The 17,789-nt window shown below is 37.5% G+C and overlaps 1 protein-coding gene across 7 annotated transcripts in view; it reads right to left on the bottom strand.

The window, feature by feature from the left end:
- Positions 1–17,789, bottom strand: part of BBOF1 (basal body orientation factor 1) — a 39,949-nt gene that overhangs the window by 8,914 nt on the left and 13,246 nt on the right. For 6 of the 7 annotated variants that reach the window (XR_007475932.1, XR_007475933.1, XM_049706774.1 and 3 more), the window contains exons 4-9: positions 17,241–17,384; positions 9,127–9,207; positions 6,489–6,559; positions 5,431–5,575; positions 3,889–4,382; positions 1,437–1,538 (exon numbers count right to left, since the gene is read on the bottom strand). Coding sequence is in view for 5 of the 7 variants with exons in the window: in XM_049706774.1 (XP_049562731.1) it covers positions 1,437–1,538; positions 3,889–4,382; positions 5,431–5,575; positions 6,489–6,559; positions 9,127–9,207; positions 17,241–17,384 (1,037 nt within the window). In the remaining 2 variants the exon portion in view is untranslated. The remainder of the gene's footprint in view (positions 1–1,436; positions 1,539–3,888; positions 4,383–5,430; positions 5,576–6,488; positions 6,560–9,126; positions 9,208–17,240; positions 17,385–17,789) is intronic. The other variant, XM_049706775.1, reaches the window with a different exon arrangement.

Genomic DNA, 17,789 nt, shown 5'->3' with positions numbered 1-17,789 from the left:
AAACATTTCCCTCACGCTGGCTTTCCAGATTTTTCATTTGCCTTTCATACCACCATTCCTTCATGTCTTAAGCTAAAAGTCTTAAACATTTACTCCTTTTCTTTATTCCTTTTGTCCTTTATCACCAAGTCCTGTTTCTCCTTCCTTACTTTCTCTGTTTCTCCCCTTTATTCCGACTGCCCTCACTCTTGCCTAAACCCCTCACTGCTGCATGCCCAGAGCAGGGCAGCAGCTTCTGTTGGTCCCAACTCTATTTCTGTCCTCCAATCCGTCATACATGTCACTGTGTTACGTTAAGGTCAGCTCTGAGAACAATGACCTGTGAACCCTTCCAGTGAGAGAGTATGAGTCTGGCTTCTTGCTCTTTGTATTCCTTTAAGGCAGAGAAGAAAACTATGTTACAGTACTCTAGAATCTACAAAAGTTCAGGATTTTCTGCATGGTTTTTAAGGCTCATCATAACTCAATCTATAGGTTAAACCTTATTTCTAATTAGTAATTACTCTCTAGCATCACTAAATTTCCTCAAGACAGGCAGTTTCTCCTCAATGTTGCCTAAATACCCTACACCCATTCCTAACTCTGGGCTTTTTCTTAGGCTGTCCACCCCTTGCCTGATGTGCCCTCCCTGCTCTACCACTATCCTACAAGGCACCCCACAGGGTCACCCTCTTTCAATCTTCCCTGACTACTCTAGCCCACTGACGCATTGTCTGAATTCCATCTTTACTTTATTGTGCCACCTAATTTTTTTCCTTGTTATGCTTGGTTTTGTTTGGGCAACCAAATAGTAAGCTCTTTGAGATCAAAGGCAATGTTCCTTGATTCTTTTGAATCCCCACAATACAATGGTGCCAAGCATTTAACAAGCAATCAGTAAGTGGTTGATTTATTTTAGCCACTTTATAGTTACTATAAAGTGACTATAACCAGGGTTATAGTCACTGATAAAACATAATGAAGAGAGTGAAACTAATCATTAAAAATAATTATTTGGAGTACCTGTGGACTTCTGTTTTCCTTTCCAGGTCTTTTTCTTGGTATTAGAGATCCCCTTAATTAATAATCAGCTTTAAAATAATTTACTTATCTTTGCAGACCAATAAATCTTAACAATTGTTATGCTTCTCTTTAGTTACCACTCATTCAGCTGAACAATGTTATACCTTCTCAGGAAGCATTACCTTAAACACCTAAGATTGATCGATTTTCTTTCCCCTTTAACTCTAATACCTCTTTCATTTTTGTGCTCACTTACACATCTCCCATTCTTTATCTCTGGGAGTTGCAGTAGCTAAGCAGTATGACCCTTTTATATTGATATTTGCTGGTCCTTTCCCATTCCCTTAATTCTAAGTAAGAATATGTTCACTTTTCCTATATGGCCTCTAGGTTTGATAGCAAATTGGTATTTCACTACTGAAATAGGGAGTTACCTAGGAACAAAGCCATTCATTTTTGCAAAGAGCAACCTCAAGACTTTCTCTTTCTGCTCCCAGGTCAAATCTCCAATGTCCATATTTCCTTGAATATCTGTCCTAAAGAATTTCAAAGAAAAAAATGAAAAATAAATGGTCAAAGTAAGCATCTCTTCTTTTTAAAAAATATAAAATATGTAAACATGAGAAAATTTCTAAATCATAACTGAATATTATGAGGTTTCCAAATGGAATGACTACAAGGCAAACCATGTCCATTACAAAATCATAAATTTGAAAAGCACATTAACATGGTCGCCAATTTGAAGTGTTATGTAGTCATTAAACTGAAAATAAGAAAAACTATAACAACATGAACAAAATCTGTGCTCAAACATTAAGCAAATAAGCAAAAAAGAAAGTTGTAATGCAATATTATGTATCCAGATAACACAAAGACAAAAGGTACAAGAAAAAAGACAGTTGTTTGGTGAAATTATTGATAAATTCCTTTTTAGCAAGTCTTTAGTATTAGATATTTTGCTATGAAAATAGAGTGATAAGAGGTAAATATATAAAAGAACATGTAACTTATCTAGTCTATTTCTTACCTCCAAATAATTTCATCAAACAACTGTTTTTTTCTTGTACGCTTTGTCTTTGTATGTATCATTATCTGCTTAAGAGGCAGCTGAGGCTTCCAGGAAGGTATTTATCTATACCATAACTTCTCCAAAGGATTCGTAGTCTACTTGGCTATTTACAAAAGTTGGCTGACATGTAGATAGAGTATTGATGTAAAATGTAAGAAATATTTTTCATATATGTCAGTTGGGGTTAGTTTTAAGTTTAGGTTTTGCCTTATAATCACCATATACTTTAATTGTCCTTCCCTAATCTGCCTCTTAGGCAGATAATGTAATATTTTAACTACAATTTCTGCCTTCCTGGCAGAAATCCTATTGAACACTAGGATTAAAGTGATAAGTTGCTCATGAGGCAGAATAGGGAAGTGTCCAGTTTCTGCAACAACAATGTGGAGAATCATTTTATGCACCTTCTTCTGAAAAGTTATATACCACTTAATATACAGTAGATTTAAAAAATATAAAAGAAACTGCCTTCTGTATGGTGGGGACTCAACTTGCTTGACTTATTAAATAAAAAAATAAAGTGGGGCTTCCCTGGTGGCGCAGTGGTTGGGAGTCCGCCTGCCGATGCAGGGGACGCGGGTTCGTGCCCCGGTCTGGGAGGATCCCACATGCCGCAGAGCGGCTATGCCCGTGAGCCATGGCCGCTGAGCCTGCGCGTCCGGAGCCATGCTCCGCAACAGGAGAGGCCACGGCAGTGAGAGGCCCATGTGCCGCAAAAAAAAAAAAAAAATTAAAAAAAATAAATAAAGTGAATCTCTTGGTAATAGTCATTATAATAACTATTATTATAATAGAATAATAGTAATAGTGTTATTAACAGACTTCTGAATATGGCAAGAAGGTAAAAAAACTATAGTATGGACATTTTTGAAGAAGAGTCATTGGCCATGTCCAACCTTCCCAACAGCTATACAATTTAAAAGAACCTACATATTAGCCTATTAAAAAATAATGTAAAACAGAAAACACATTTGGAAGCCCTCTCAATAAGATGTTAAGTCATAGTAGTAGGGAGTCGTTTTAAGTTTCTTAAGACCTTTGAAGAATCTAATCGTGTTGAGATATAAAACAATTTTTTCAGAATAATCTTTAAAATGCACTATAATTTAATCCATGGTTTATAGGGAGAAAAGTATTCAAACAGATTAAAATGCTAACAGGAAACAACAATTGTATATAGTCTACAAATGTCTCAATCATTCTACTACTTTTATCGTGGTGGCAGTAGATCTCTAGTGTATTTTAAAGCCTTGTGGGGACTTTTGGTTAATACAATGATGGAGGGAGCACTACTGGGTGTCCTCCAATCCATAGGACAGTTCCGTACAACAAAGAGTTGCTGCAAAGAATTGTTATATTGATTTTTTAAATTATAGGTTTGATTAGATATTATTACCTATGAATTTCATCTCAGAATAGTAAAGGGAACATTACAAAATATTTGTGAAAAGCATGTTTATCAAAAATGTTTAACCTGAATCTAATCAAACCTTTATAACAAATTTATAGGAAACAAAATAAAGGAACATGTTAAAAAATATTACAATGATATTCAAAATGGAACGAATAATCCCTTTAACAAGTCTCTGTCACACAAAAAAGGGGGGACATCTACTAAGAATACCTACTAAGCCCCACACAGTATGCTAAGCATAGGGGTTACAAAGATGAGTAAGACAGTTCCTCTCCTCAAGTAACTTACTGAGTAATCTAGTCAATACTTAGATATTACCAAACTGAACTTTTCAGGGTTTTTATTTCTCTAAAGGGCACAAGAAGAGCAGTACAAAGGCAAAATATTAAAGCATTATTAGTACCATTTATCGGCCTCCATAAGATCCTGATTCACACTGTTGGTGCTGTGCTCTCTGCCATCAAATGTTCGGATTTTGGGATATTCTGTTCTTCCTGCACATGCCTCTCTCATTTTAAAATTGAAAGCAGCTTGTGCTACCTGTTTATAACGCTTTCTGCTAAATAGGATCTGTTGCTTTACTTGGTGTAGAGCATCTAAAAAGAATCTTTCCACTTCTGTTCTTTCATCTAGTATGTTCTTGGCCAGCTTCTTTACTCGATTCATTTCCTTGTCCTTCATCTGAAGAAGATGCTGCAGCTTGAAAATTTCAATCTGACCCGCTTGGTTCTTTGCCATTGCCTGCTGCTGCAGTTTTAAAACTTCAGTCTCAAACTCTTTGGTCATACAACTCAGGGTAGTCTCCAAGCTTACTACCTTCTTCTGAAGAGTTTGGATTTGTAATTTCTGCTGGGTAAGCTGCATTATCTTTTCCTTAACCAACAGATCATTGATTTCCTAAAACAGAAAGATGAGAGAGGTGAGAGATTTTTTTTTTTAATTAATTTCAAAACTTAAAAGTTCCTCACTAACATCCATTACTTCATGAGATTTGAGTTTGAGGCCAGGTTGCAATGGTGATATTTTGGTATTCAGTGCATAAAGAGTAAGAAACATCAAGAGTCCCTGTCTGGACTTAGGAAGGCCACAGATTTTACTAATTAAGAAACTCTCCTTCGTCTAAAATTATGAAAAGTTCAATATTTTATATTATCAAAAAAATATTCCAAAATCAGTAAGACTGTACAGTAAAACAGTAATTTAACAACTATATACTGCAAACTGTGGCAGTCTGCTAGTTGCCTATCCTAGTGTCCATTTTCCATTTCTTCCTTCGTAATAAAACCCCAATTTTATTCAGAAAGGTAGTAAGCCCAGCTGAAAATTCCCAGTTTCCCTTGTGTTCAGCAAAGCCACATGACTAAGCTCTGATGGAAGAGCTGCGAGTAGAAATTTGTATAGGACTTCCAGGAAGAGCTCTAAAGGGAGGGGCATGCTGTTTTCCTTCTTGTCCTTCTTCCGCCCTGTTGTTAGAGCTCCAGCAGCTGCTGGGGGCCATGAGGTGACTCTGAGGAGATAAGCCATGTGTTGCAGAACAAAGTTGAGGAGCCCGAGTGTCTGCCGAATTTGTAGCACTACCATTCCAGCTCTGGATTGCTTACCTCCAGACTTCCTTTAGGGAGAGAATACACCTTACATGGGGAAACCATTGTTGTCACAGTTGTCACAGTTCCTAAGTGATTCAGAGACCAACTCTAAGCAAAGTAAAATGAATACTAAGGTAGTAGAGGACAGGGGTTATATTTATGTTTCGGATGTATTCTTTATGAAGCCAAGTCTAAAGTTTCTTATAAGTCATTCAGTAATTAACTTTTCAGATAAGAAAAATACACCATCCAGACAGAAGAAAAATTGTCCTATTGTCCTTATGTATCACTACTATACTCAAGTCTTAGTATTCACCAACCCAATCTTTACAAAAAAAGGAAACAAAATCGAAATGAACCTTTTGCTGTAAAAGGGAAGTCTGAGTCTCTTGCAACTTCTGAGAGTTTTTTTGTAGAGCATCAGCTTCCTTCAGGTGGTATGCGAGAGCTTTCTGGAGATAAATATTCTCTTTAAAAACAGCTCTTCCAGCATTGTTCAATTGCCTGGAATAGATAGATATAAGATCCCAAAACACAGACCTAAGTTTTAAATATTACCAAACTAGAACAATGACTGCTAAATCCCCTAACATCAATAATAATGATCATCCGGAATTCCCTGGTGGTCCAGTGGTTAGGACTCGGCAATTTCACTGATGTGGCCCACCCGGGTTCAATCCCTGTTCAGGGAACTAAGATCCCGCAAGCTGCACGGGGCAACCAAAAAAAAAAATTAAAATCAATAATTTAAAAAAATAATAATGACCAGCACTTATTTAGCTTATGGTGGGTACTCAATAGTTAGGTGGGGATCTTGAGAACTAAGTTCTCACCAACAGGAAAGTAAAAAGGGACGTGTTACTTCCAGTCCAAGGCAATTAAGGGCAGGTATGAGTTTCCCATGCTCTCTCTTTGTACATGTGACTGGACATGAAGAACAAGATGGAAGCAGCCCAGGTTCCTGAATCACCCCTGGAGTAGAGCTGTCAGACCCACATTAGATTAGAAATAAACCATTGAGACTTAGTTTATTAACACAGTGCAGTTTAGTGTTACTTTCACTAATATACCTCATGAAAACTGTGCACAGTTGCCATTATTAACACCATTTTTAGATGGAGAAATTTAATTTCAAAAAAGTTAAGAAATCTTCTTACAGTCAGTTAGTATACATGTTGAGAACCAAAGTGTAACTTCGAAGCCCAGATTCTTTTCTCCACACTATGCTGCTACAAAAAGGGTGGATGGAAAAGGGGTGGGTACACAGAGAGAAAGAAACAGCGAAGGAAAGTAAACCAGAAAATTTGAAGAAAGCAGACCAAGAGAGAAGGGGGTAGAAAACATGATAAGAACAAAAAAGACTAGCAAAGAGGTAAGAGAGGCTATTAGAAAGAAAAAAGAGGCAGCGATCTCCTACACAACAGCTTCATGGTGGGCTCTGTCTGCCAGCATTATTATCTTCTTCTCAGCCTCTTTTTCTAGTCGGTACTAAAAAAGAAAATAGGCTGTTTTAATACAGTTATATTTCTAACAACAAATTTTACACAGAAAAAGTTAAGTATTTATTTTATAATGTCAAATAAAATACTCCTGTCCACATGACCTGATGTGAAGTGCTCCAAGTATCAATGGAGGAGCCAGCAAAGAGGATAGTGTGAACACAGGGACTTTAGGGTACTTCCCAATTTCACCATTAAAAAAGCAAAATGACATATAAATAGAAAAAAATTCCACATCAGACCTGGAAAGCAGAGCTGGGAGAAATTTATGTTAAATACAATGTGCTGAGAATCATTTATTCATTCATTTAATAAAAATTCCTATTGAGTACTAATAGTGTACCAGATTTTTTAGATACTAGAGATGCTGTGGTGAACATAACAGATAAGGCTCCTGTTCTCATGGAGCTTATATTCTAGGATGAGATCCAAACAATAATAATAATTAAAATGCATTGAGCATTTACTATGTGCCAGGCATGGTTCTACACATGTATTATTTACTTCTCACAACAATGTAATTAGATACCTATGAATTAGATACTATTATTGTCCCCAAAGACAAGGATTGAAGAAACTGAGAGAAAGGTTAGTGACTTGTCCAAAATCATACAGCTAGTAAATGGCAGAGCAGGGATTCAAACGCAGGCAATTTGATGCTATACAGCCTCCCAGCAAGTAAACAAATAAGAGAATTAATAGACTGTGATAAATGCTATAAATGAAATAAATGGAGTAATGAAATAGTAACTGAGGGAGGTAATTTTAGATTGGGTTTAGGGATTATCTCTTTGAGGGGATGACATTTGAGCTCTGAAGAATGCGAATAAGCCAGAACTGCAATAAGAACATTTCAGGAAGAGAGAATAGCAAGTACAAAAATATGCAGGTGGTTCAAGGAACAGAAAGGATTAAATGGGAAAACACAAGAAAATACTAATAACCTGAGGGAAGTCCTTTATATGATCAGGTGGAACATGCTGAGGTATGAGATAAATGAACAGGGCTTACTAGAAAGCCCACTGCCATGGACCAGCAGCACTGGGGCTCAAACCAGTATAGGAGTTTGTATCTAACCATGAAGTCTGTACCTCACATGGTAAGGCAGACACTGCTGTGGCTGGACAACCCAACACTCCTTCCCATCCTCCTTTTTCCTTCCCAGCTTCCACCAGTGGCTGGAGAAACAAAACACCCCTTTTCCCTGGCGTCCATTATAACATGGTTCTGGACAATCAGAGAGATGTAAGAAGAAATCTGCTAGGAGCTTCTGGGGAAAGTTTCACGGTTTCCAGATAAAAGGGACAGATACAGATGGAGCCTCCCTTCTTCCCGCCCTAAGAGAGATGACTCTCAGAGCTGCATTAACCATCTTGCAATTATGAGGGGAAGGCCAGCAGCCACCTACTTCCAGACATAAAAATCCTATTTATATAAGCACTGTCATTCAAGTAATCTGTAAACTGACCAAGCACTTCTAACATTTGTTTGTGGAATGTTACACCAAGTAGGAGAGAGATCAAGTGTAGGGTGGAGTGAGGAAAGAGGCAGCTGAGAGCAGCCCATTCCTGAGCACTTCCATTCCTAACAGTGCCAGGAAGTGCCTGAGAGGGAAAGCGTCTAGATACTGCTCCTGCCCCACTCCCAGGTTATTCAATACACAAACTGGAAACCTAGAGCCACTTTTGAAAGCAAATCCTTTTATATAAACCTGATATGAGTACTTATTTGCCTCACCCTCACTTCCTTACATTCCCACCAATTTGTGAAAAAATGTATTCCTTTCCTAAGGATGAAAAATTAAAGAAAATATTAAAAGAATTAAAGAAAAACCAGGGGGACTCTGAGAATTAACTTTAGAAGCACAGAGAAATGTGGAAGTCTGTGATGTGCTAAGGAACATTTTTGAGCCCCCTTTTTATTTATTTATTTATTTATTTATGGCTGCTTTGGGTCTTCGTTGCTGCGCACACAGGGGCTACTCTTTGTTGCGGTGTGCGGGCTTCTTACTGCGGTGGCTTCTCTTGTTGCGGAGCACGGGCTCTAGGCGCACGGGCTTCAGTAGTTGTGGCTCACGGGCTTTAGAGCGCAGGCTCAGTAGTTGTGGCGCACAGGCTTAGTTGTTCCATGGCATGTGGGATCTTCCCGGACCAGGGCTCGAACCCGTGTCCCCTGCACTGGCAGGCGGATTCTACACCACTGTGCCACCAGGGAAGTCCTGAGCCCCTTTTACTAATATCCTTAGTTGGCTTGACTAAGGGAAGACCCTCACGTGTATCAGAGCAACCTCTCTAATCCCATCTCCCCTATAAAAAGTGGTACATGGAGCTTTAGTTCCACCAGGAGACAACAAGCTGGGGTGGGGGATGTGTCCTGAAGCCTTGGTCAGATGACAATCTCTCTTGAGGATTTCAAGAATCTCTAACTAAGAGGGGGGAAAAAGATAATCTTCTAATAAGATACCAAATGAAAACTTGATGTCTCAGAATACATATAAATATACTTACGTCGTTCTAGTACACAATATATTTATTTATTAATGCAAATATGCTGTACCTTTTCTTCCAAAAACCTGCCTTCCAATCTCCTAAGAGTCTCCTGATGTTTCTGCTCTATGTTCCTTAAGTTCTCCTTCAGCTAAAATTAAAATAACGAAAAACAGAATGGTCAGTAGGAAATGGGGTGGATTGGGGCATATTCCTGGAAAATTCTCAGTCAGGAAATATTTTCTGTTATACATTACCTCTTAATCCTGAACACACAGAAAAACTCCATGCCCTCCCTCTGAGTACCATACTTCTCATAATCGTCTATAGATTTACAAGATCAGTATTGAGTTTCTAAAAAGCTTTTCATGAATAACAGTTTTCAGAACATTCAGATAAGTTATTATCATATTAATTTCCCCCCCCCAAATATCTTCATTTTAAACATGTGGACTTACAGAATCATAATATTTTAGAATTACCAGGAATCTTAGGAGTCAGACTATACAAATCTCCCACTTAATATAGGAATCTCTTCTATGAGAAAAATATCTAGAGACAGAAGTATCACTAATCAAATCCTATTAATTCACTAGGCTGCCCTTTTAAGAGTTCCCATTTTTAGAAAATTCTTCCTAGTATCAATCTAAAAAGTATCTCCCTGTGATTCCCATAGACAGATCCTTCTATCCTCTAAAACTACATAGAATAAAAAGGACATAAAATTCTTCCAGGCAAAGAGAATTGAGCTAACTTAAAGCTATGATCCTGAAGGCTATATATACTGGCAAGAACCAATCAGATTGAAATCGGCACACTCAATCTAATATTCATGCCACAAAAAAAGGCAGTAGAGAAGAGCTTTCCATCACACAGACCAGAGTTCAACTGTTACCTCTCTGACTTACCAGCTGTTTGGGCAAATCACTTATCTTCTCTAAGTCTCAAATCTCCAGGGTAAAAAGAGGATAATAATAGTAGCTATTCTCATAGAGGTGTGACAAAGATTAAATAACAAATAATACACACAAAATACTTAGAATAGTAACCATTTAATACAGAGGTTAGTTATTTTATGTCTAATATTGTCCTCCCTTATACTTCACAATTTTCCTTCCTGTGATCTCTGTCCTAACAGTATTAAATCTCCATTTGATCCATATCATATGATTTCAGATGTTCTTCTTTCTTCCTGTATTTTTTAGACAATTTTAAAAAATGGCCTCATATTGTCAAAGACTTTCAAAATTAATGTCAATATATAAATTTGTGGAAATGTCTACCATGCCAGTGGGATGGGGGGGTGGACCTTTCAATTGCCATTGGGGTCCCCAAAAATCTATAAATTAATAAATAAATCTTTTGAAAGATAATTAGGCAATGCATATGAAAAACCTTAAAAGTTCACGTTCTAATTTAACCTATAAATTTCACTATAACTTCTAGGAAGTTATCCTAAAAACTAATTAAAAATATAGAAAAATACTTTGGTACTTAGATGTTCCTCAGTTTATAATAGTGAAAAATTAGAGGAAAGTCCAAATGTCCAACAACAAGGGACCGATTAGTAAATCATGATATATCTACCCAATGAAATTCCATGCATGTAGTCAAAAGGCTTTATAGAAAAATACATAATGGCATTGAAAAATGTTCACAATATGTAAAGTGAAAAAATCAGGTTAACAAACAATTTGTACACCATAACCTCATTTTTGTAAAAGTAGCATATATTGTAGATACTTTAAAATATGTTTATACATAGCAGAGGTGGAAAAACTAAAGACAATATACCAAAATATTAACAGTGGTTATCTTTAAGTAATATAGTTGTGAGGGGAGGGTTTTTCATTTTCTCTTATCAGCTAAATTTGCTGAAATGGGTATTATCACTTTGTCAAAAGAAGAAAGACTAAAACAAATTATTTAAAAAATATTAATTGCAACCTACCAATGTATGCTCCTTTTGTTAATCAGGTAATGAAAATAATTTTTTCTTTAAATTTATGCTTTGAATACCTTTTGATAAGCTAAACTTAATTGGCCTCTTTTAAATTTGTATAATGAATCCTATAGCACAGTATAATTAATTTTCCTCCCTTTTATTAAATTCATGGGCCCCACACCTGCCTTAATTCTTCCATATTTGGGATTCCACATAACCATCTTATTTTTTCCCATTAGCCAGTATCTTTTGCCTTTGAATTTTAAGTTTTCCTTATTCCTGCCCACCACCCCTCTTTCAAAGGGCTGAAATTTATTTCTCCACTAGGTGGCAACATTGTTCTTTAAAAAAAATCACACCAAGGCCCAAAAGAATATGCACTAGTTTTTTTTCTTTTAACATCTTTATTGACATACAATTGCTTTACAATGTTGTGTTAGTTTCTGCTGTATCACAAAGTGAATCAGCTATATGTATACATATATCCCCATATCCTCATAACCCCTTCCTCTTGAGCCTCCCTCCCACCCTCCCTATCCCACCCCTCTAGGTGTTCACAAAGCACCAAGATGATCTCTCTGGGTTATGTAGCTGCTTCCCACTAGGTATCTGTTTTACATTTGGTAGTGTATATATATCAGTGTTACTCTCTCACTTCGTCCCAGCTTATCCTTCCCCCTCCCCGTGTCCTCAAGTCCATTCTCTGTGTCTGCATCTTTATTCCTGTCCTGCCCCTAGGTTCATCAGAACCTTTTTTTTTTTTTTTTTTAGATTCCATATATATGTGTTAGCATACAGTATTTGTTTTTCTCTTTCTGACTTACTTCACTCTGCATGACAGACTCTAGGTCCATCCACCTCTCTACAAATAACTCAATTTCGTTTCTTTTTATGGCTGAGTAATATTCCATTGTATATATGTTGCCACATCTTCTTTATACACTCATCTGTTGATGGACACTTAGGTTGCTTCCATGTCCTGGCTATTGTAAATAGAGCTGCAATGAACATTTTGGTACATGACTCTTTTTGAATTATGGTTTTCTCAGGGTATATGCCCAGTAGTGGGATTGCTGTGTCGTATGGTAGTTCTATTTTTAGTTTTTTAAGGAACCTCCATACTGTTCTCCATAGTGGCTGTATCAATTTACATTCCCACCAACAGTGCAAGAGGGTTCCCTTTTCTCCACACCCTCTCCAGCATTTATTGTTTCTAGATTTTTTGATGATGGCCATTCTGACTGGTGTGAGGTGATACCTCATTGTAGTTTTGATTTGCATTTCTCTAATGATTAGTGATGTTGAACATCCTTTCATGTGTTTGTTGGCAATCTGTATATCTTCCTTGGAGAAATGTCTATTTAGGTCTTCTGCCCTTTTTTGGATTGGGTTGTTTGTTTTTTTGATATTGAGCTGCATGAGCTGCTTGTATATTTTGGAGATTAATCCTTTGTCAGTTGCTTCGTTTGCACATATTTTCTCCCATTCTGAAGGTTGTCTTCTCATCTTGTTTATGGTCTCCTTTGCTGTGCAAAAGCTTTTAAGTTTCATTAGGTCCCATTTGTTTATTTTTGTTTTTATTTTCATGACTCTAGGAGGTGGGTCAAAAAGGATCTTGCTGTGATCTTGGTTGCAGAACACATAGAGTGTTCTGCCTATGTTTTCCTCTAAGAGTTTTATAGTGTCTGGCCTTACATTTAGGTCTTTAATACATTTTGAGTTTATTTTTGTGTATGGTGTTAGGAAGTGTTCTAATTTCATTCTTTTACATGTAGCTGTCCAGTTTTCCCAGCACCACTTATTGAAGAGGCTGCCTTTTCTCCATCGTATATTCTTGCTTCCTTTATCAAAGATAAGGTGACCATATGTGTGTGGGTTATCTCTGGGTTTTCTATCCTGTTCCATTGATCTATATTTCTGTTTTTGTGCCAGTACCATACTGTCTTGATTACTGTAGCTTTGTAGTATACTCTGAAGTCAGGGAGCCTGATTCCTCCAGCTCCATTTTTCTTTCTCAAGATTGCTTTGGCTATTTGGGGTCTTTTGTGTTTCCATACAAATTGTGAAATTTTTTGTTCTAGTTCTGTGAAAAAGGCCATTGGTAGTTTGATAGGTATTGCATTGAATCTGTAGATTGCTTTGGGTAGTATAGTCATTTTCTCAATGTTGATTCTTCCAATCCAAGAACATGGTATATCTCTCCATCTGTTGGTATCATCTTTAATTTCTTTCATCAGTGTCTTATAGTTTTCTGCATACAGGTCTTTTGTCTACTTGGGTAGGCTTATCCCTAGGTATTTTATTCTTTTTGTTGCAATGGTAAATGGGAGTGTTTCCTTAACAGCTAGCTCCTAATTCACTTTGATTCAGAATGTATACCTACACCTAGGATGGCTATTTTAAAGTTCCTGAAAAGTTAGTGAACTTAACTTGATTCATTCTGCAGCATTTTCATATAAAACAAAACTAGATATTCTTTCTAGAAACTTTTCAGCTTTATTGAGGAATTGTAGATAAATAAAATGTATGATAGTTCAAGTGTACATCATTATGATTTGATATACATACACTTTGTGGAAGGATTCTTCCCATTTAGTGGAAAACTTGATATTCCTTAAATTACATTTAATAAAAGACCCACTCAGCATTTAACATAGATTTATTGAGCATTACTGTGTATCCTGTCCTTCAATGAATACAAAGCACAGTACTGTTCATGCCTCAAAAAATTTACAATCTAGCAGGGGAGATAAGACAAATAATAAATATAATATCAAGATAGAATGGGCTAAGTGGTATAAAAGAAATACAAAATGCTATGGAAACATACAAAAAATTACTTTTTTGCTAATCATCTTTTAAAAATTTTTTTCTAGCTTAATTGAAATATAATTAATCTATAACATTGTGTAAATGTAAGGTGTACAATGTATTACTTTGATATACTATATTGCAAAATGATTACTACCATAGCATTAGCTAACACCTCCATCATGTCACAAAAACTACCATTTCTTTTTCTGTAGCAAGAACATTTAAGATCTACTCTCTTAGCAACTTTCAAGTATGTCATACAGTATTATTAGTTATAATCACCATACTGTACATTAGTTTCCTAAGAACTTGTCAGTCTTATAACTGGCAGTTTTTACCGTTTGACCAACATCTCCCCATTCCTCCCCCCGCCAGCCCAAGTAACCACTCTGAGTTCAGCATGGTTTTTTTTGGCTGCACCACACTGCTTGTGGGATCCACAGACCAGGGATTGAAGCTGCGCCACCGCCGTGAAAGTGACAAGTCCTAACCACGGACCACCAGGGAATTCCCAAAGTTCAGGTTTTTAAATTATTTATTTATTTATTTTAATAAATTTATTTATTTTATTTTATTTATTTTTGGCTGTGTTGGGTCTTCGTTGCTTTGCTGTGCGCAGGCTTTCTCTAGTTGTGGCGAGCGCGGGCTACGCATTGTTGTGGTGTGCGGGCTTCTCATTGTGCTGGCTTCTCTTGTTGCAGAGCACAGGCTCTAGGCGTGCAGACTTCAGTAGTTGTGGCATGAGGGCTCAACAGTTGCGGCTTGTGGGCTCTAGTGTGCAGGCTCAGTAGTTGTGGCACACGGGCTTAGTTGCTCCACGGCATGTGGGATCTTCCTGGACCAGGGCTTGAACCTGTGTCCCCTGCACTGGCAGGCGGAATTCTTAACCACTGCGCCACAAGGGAAGTCCCTCAGCTGTTTTTAGATTCCACATATAAATTGTATTGCACAGTATTTGTCTTTCTCTGTCTGACTTATTTCACTTAGCATAACGCCCTCAAGTTTTGTCCAAATTGTCACAAATGGCAAGAAGAAAATTATTACTTTTAAATAGTACACTGAGGAAGTCCTTATGGAGAATACGCATTTGAGCTGAGCCTCTGAAGAAGAGGTAAAATTTTAATGGACAGAGCTCTATCAGGAGTATATTCCAAATAGAAGAAACAGCGTAAACAAAGAAAGGCAGAAAAGACTTCAAGGAATATCCGGGTTGGGTGGATTAAAGGTGGTGTGTATGGGAAAGTGTAGGAAAAGGAAATAATATGTTCCAAAGTAGGTGTAGGGTCTTGATTTTCACGCTAAGGTGTCTGGACAATATTCTGTTTACAATAGAGAAGATTGTTTATAATCTTCTTTACTAAAGAAGATTCTTTTTTCCCCCCTTGTTGCTATTTTTACTTTAAATATAGCAGTGTGTACACGTCAATCCCAAACTCCCTAACTATCCCTTCCCTCCACCCTTCCCCCCAGTAACCATGAGTTCGTTCTCTAAGTCTGTGAGTCTATTACTGAAGAAGATTCTTGAGGGAAGTGACCAGAACATCATCAGAACTGTGATATTTTAAGATTATTCCTGCAGCAGTGTGTACTTTGTACTGCGGTGGTGTGGTGAACTTAAAATATATCCACATTTGGAATTTCCTGGCGGTCCGGTGGTTAGGACTCAGAGATCTCATTGCCTAGGGCCCAGGTTCAAACCCTGGTCGGGGAACTAAGATCCCACAAGCCCTAGGGACCCGCCAAAAAAAAAAAGTTGAACTCAGAGTGGTGGTTACCTGGGCTGGGGGGAGGGGGAAATGGGGAGATATTGGTCAAAGGGTACAAACTACCGGTTATAAGACTGACAATTTCTTAGGAGTCTAATGTGCAGTAATAAGAATAGCAGGATCAGCAACAGCAGGTAATCTTTATCATACAGTGCTAAGCATTTACAGTAAAACAGATTACACGTATCCCCGCTTTTCTGAAAGTTCGCTTTACACCACTCTGCTTTTACAAAAAAACCTACATTAGTACCTGTTTTCGCTAACCGAAAGTAATCCAGAGAGGATTTTCACTTTTATGAGAAAAAGGCAAAAAGCAAAAAAATAGTGTTCAGCAGCGAGCAGTGTTACTGAGGCAAAGCACACCCTTAGCAACGAGGGGAGTGGCACCACTAAACTCCTTCCCTGGGAACTATACTCAGCGTCAAGCTGCCATATCTTTGAACTACGTCTGTGAGCATCTGTGCTTTATCTTGATTTTGTGCTTCTGTTAGCAAGGTGTGTCCTATGGTAACTGCTTCTTCAGCTTAGGAAAGGTTTCATAGGAACTACTTTCAGATAGCGAGGGAAACGTGTATTTCATTTAGTCTTCACAATGACCCTTTGAAATTGGTACTATTGTTCTCACCCCCATGTTACAGATGAGGAAACTTAACAAGATACCCAAGTAGTGAAGACAGTATTTACGCTCTAGCAGTATGACTTCAAAGCACCAACTTTTAGCCCCTATACCACATGGTGTATGGCTATCTTAGGTGGCAATACTACTTCTGATACTATTACTAATAATAGCAGCAGTTGCGTGTTAGAGCTGGCTCATACCAGGAATTTTGCTAGCACATTGTAAAAGCATTGGTAGCTTGAAATTGGCCACAACATAAGTATTTACACCAAGGAAATCAGCAAATGCTACAAATGAGGACCTTTTTTTACAGAGAGCTACACACCACTGTTAATTCTCACTATGTGACATACACTATTTTAAGCACTTTACATATATGAACTCATTTAAGCCTTACAACAACCCTATGAGCCAATAACTCTTATCACCCCCATTTTACAGATGAGGAAACCTAGGTATAGAGAGGGTAAGTAATTTGCCCAAAACCACAAAGCTGATTTCAGCTACTTGTGCCCAGCCCTCATCTGTGCCATTTATTGCATTGTCGTTAATGCAAGAGAACTATTTTCTGAACTGAGGGAATGGAAAGAGCAGGCAAGGTCAGAGAAACTTTCTGAAAGTACTCAGTTTTCCTCACCACATCCACCCCTACCCAGAGTGCCTTAAATTTTTCTAAAATTATCATTCATCAGTCTAAACATACTGTCCTTTAGGACTTCGCTACTTTGCCCCTAATGTTTTTCTGGATCTGTAGTTCCAAAGGTTTAACTGCTGATAAATGTGAGTGGGTGTATTCGCTAAGATCTGGTGAATTCACAAAGAAATCAAAGCTGAGAAAAAGAAAAGTCTAACCATCAAGACTTTTTGCATTCAGTCCTACACTGATATATCTTCCCTGTTTCTCCCATATAATCTCTAAAATGTCAAAGGGATTCCTTTACTATCTCATAGGAGTAAATTTCTATGAAGGCCTTTGCAGACATAAGTAGCTAATTCTAATCTCCTTTAAAAAAAAAAAAGGAAGAAAGAAAGAAACTTACATCATCTAATTCTTTCTCTACTTGGATTTTTCTCTTCTGGAATTGTTTTATTGTTTTGAGCTCTGTCTGAATCATGCCAATTTCTCTGGCTTTTTGACGGAACTGTCCCTCCAGCTCACTTATTTGCACAGTATATTTTTGTTCCTGTAGGCAAAAAAAAAAAAGGTAAATGAGTTAGGAAAAAGAACAGAGGTCACACAGAGTCCTGTTCCATATGAAGCCTTAAGCCATTTGTCTATCTTTGAAGAAGTTGTTCCCTTTTTATTTTTGCTTTTGCATAAAGTTTTAATTTTTATTAAGAGACCAAGTGCCTTGAATAAGTAAAAAATTCTAAAGTGAGCTGATCTTGTATAGAAGATGTAGATATTTTTAAAAGGGGTATGAGGGACTTCCCTGGTGGTGCAGTGGTTAAGAATCTGCCTGCCAATGCAGGGGACACAAGTTCGAGCCCTGGTCCGGGAAGATCCCACATGCCACGGAGCAACTAAGCCCGTGTGCCACAACTACTGAGCCTGTGCTTTAGAGCATGGGAGAGCCACAAATACTGAG

This window comes from Orcinus orca, chromosome 2, assembly GCF_937001465.1.
Source record: "Orcinus orca chromosome 2, mOrcOrc1.1, whole genome shotgun sequence".
Taxonomy (NCBI): Eukaryota; Metazoa; Chordata; class Mammalia; order Artiodactyla; family Delphinidae; genus Orcinus; species Orcinus orca.
This window is presented reverse-complemented; position numbering and strand designations above follow the sequence as displayed.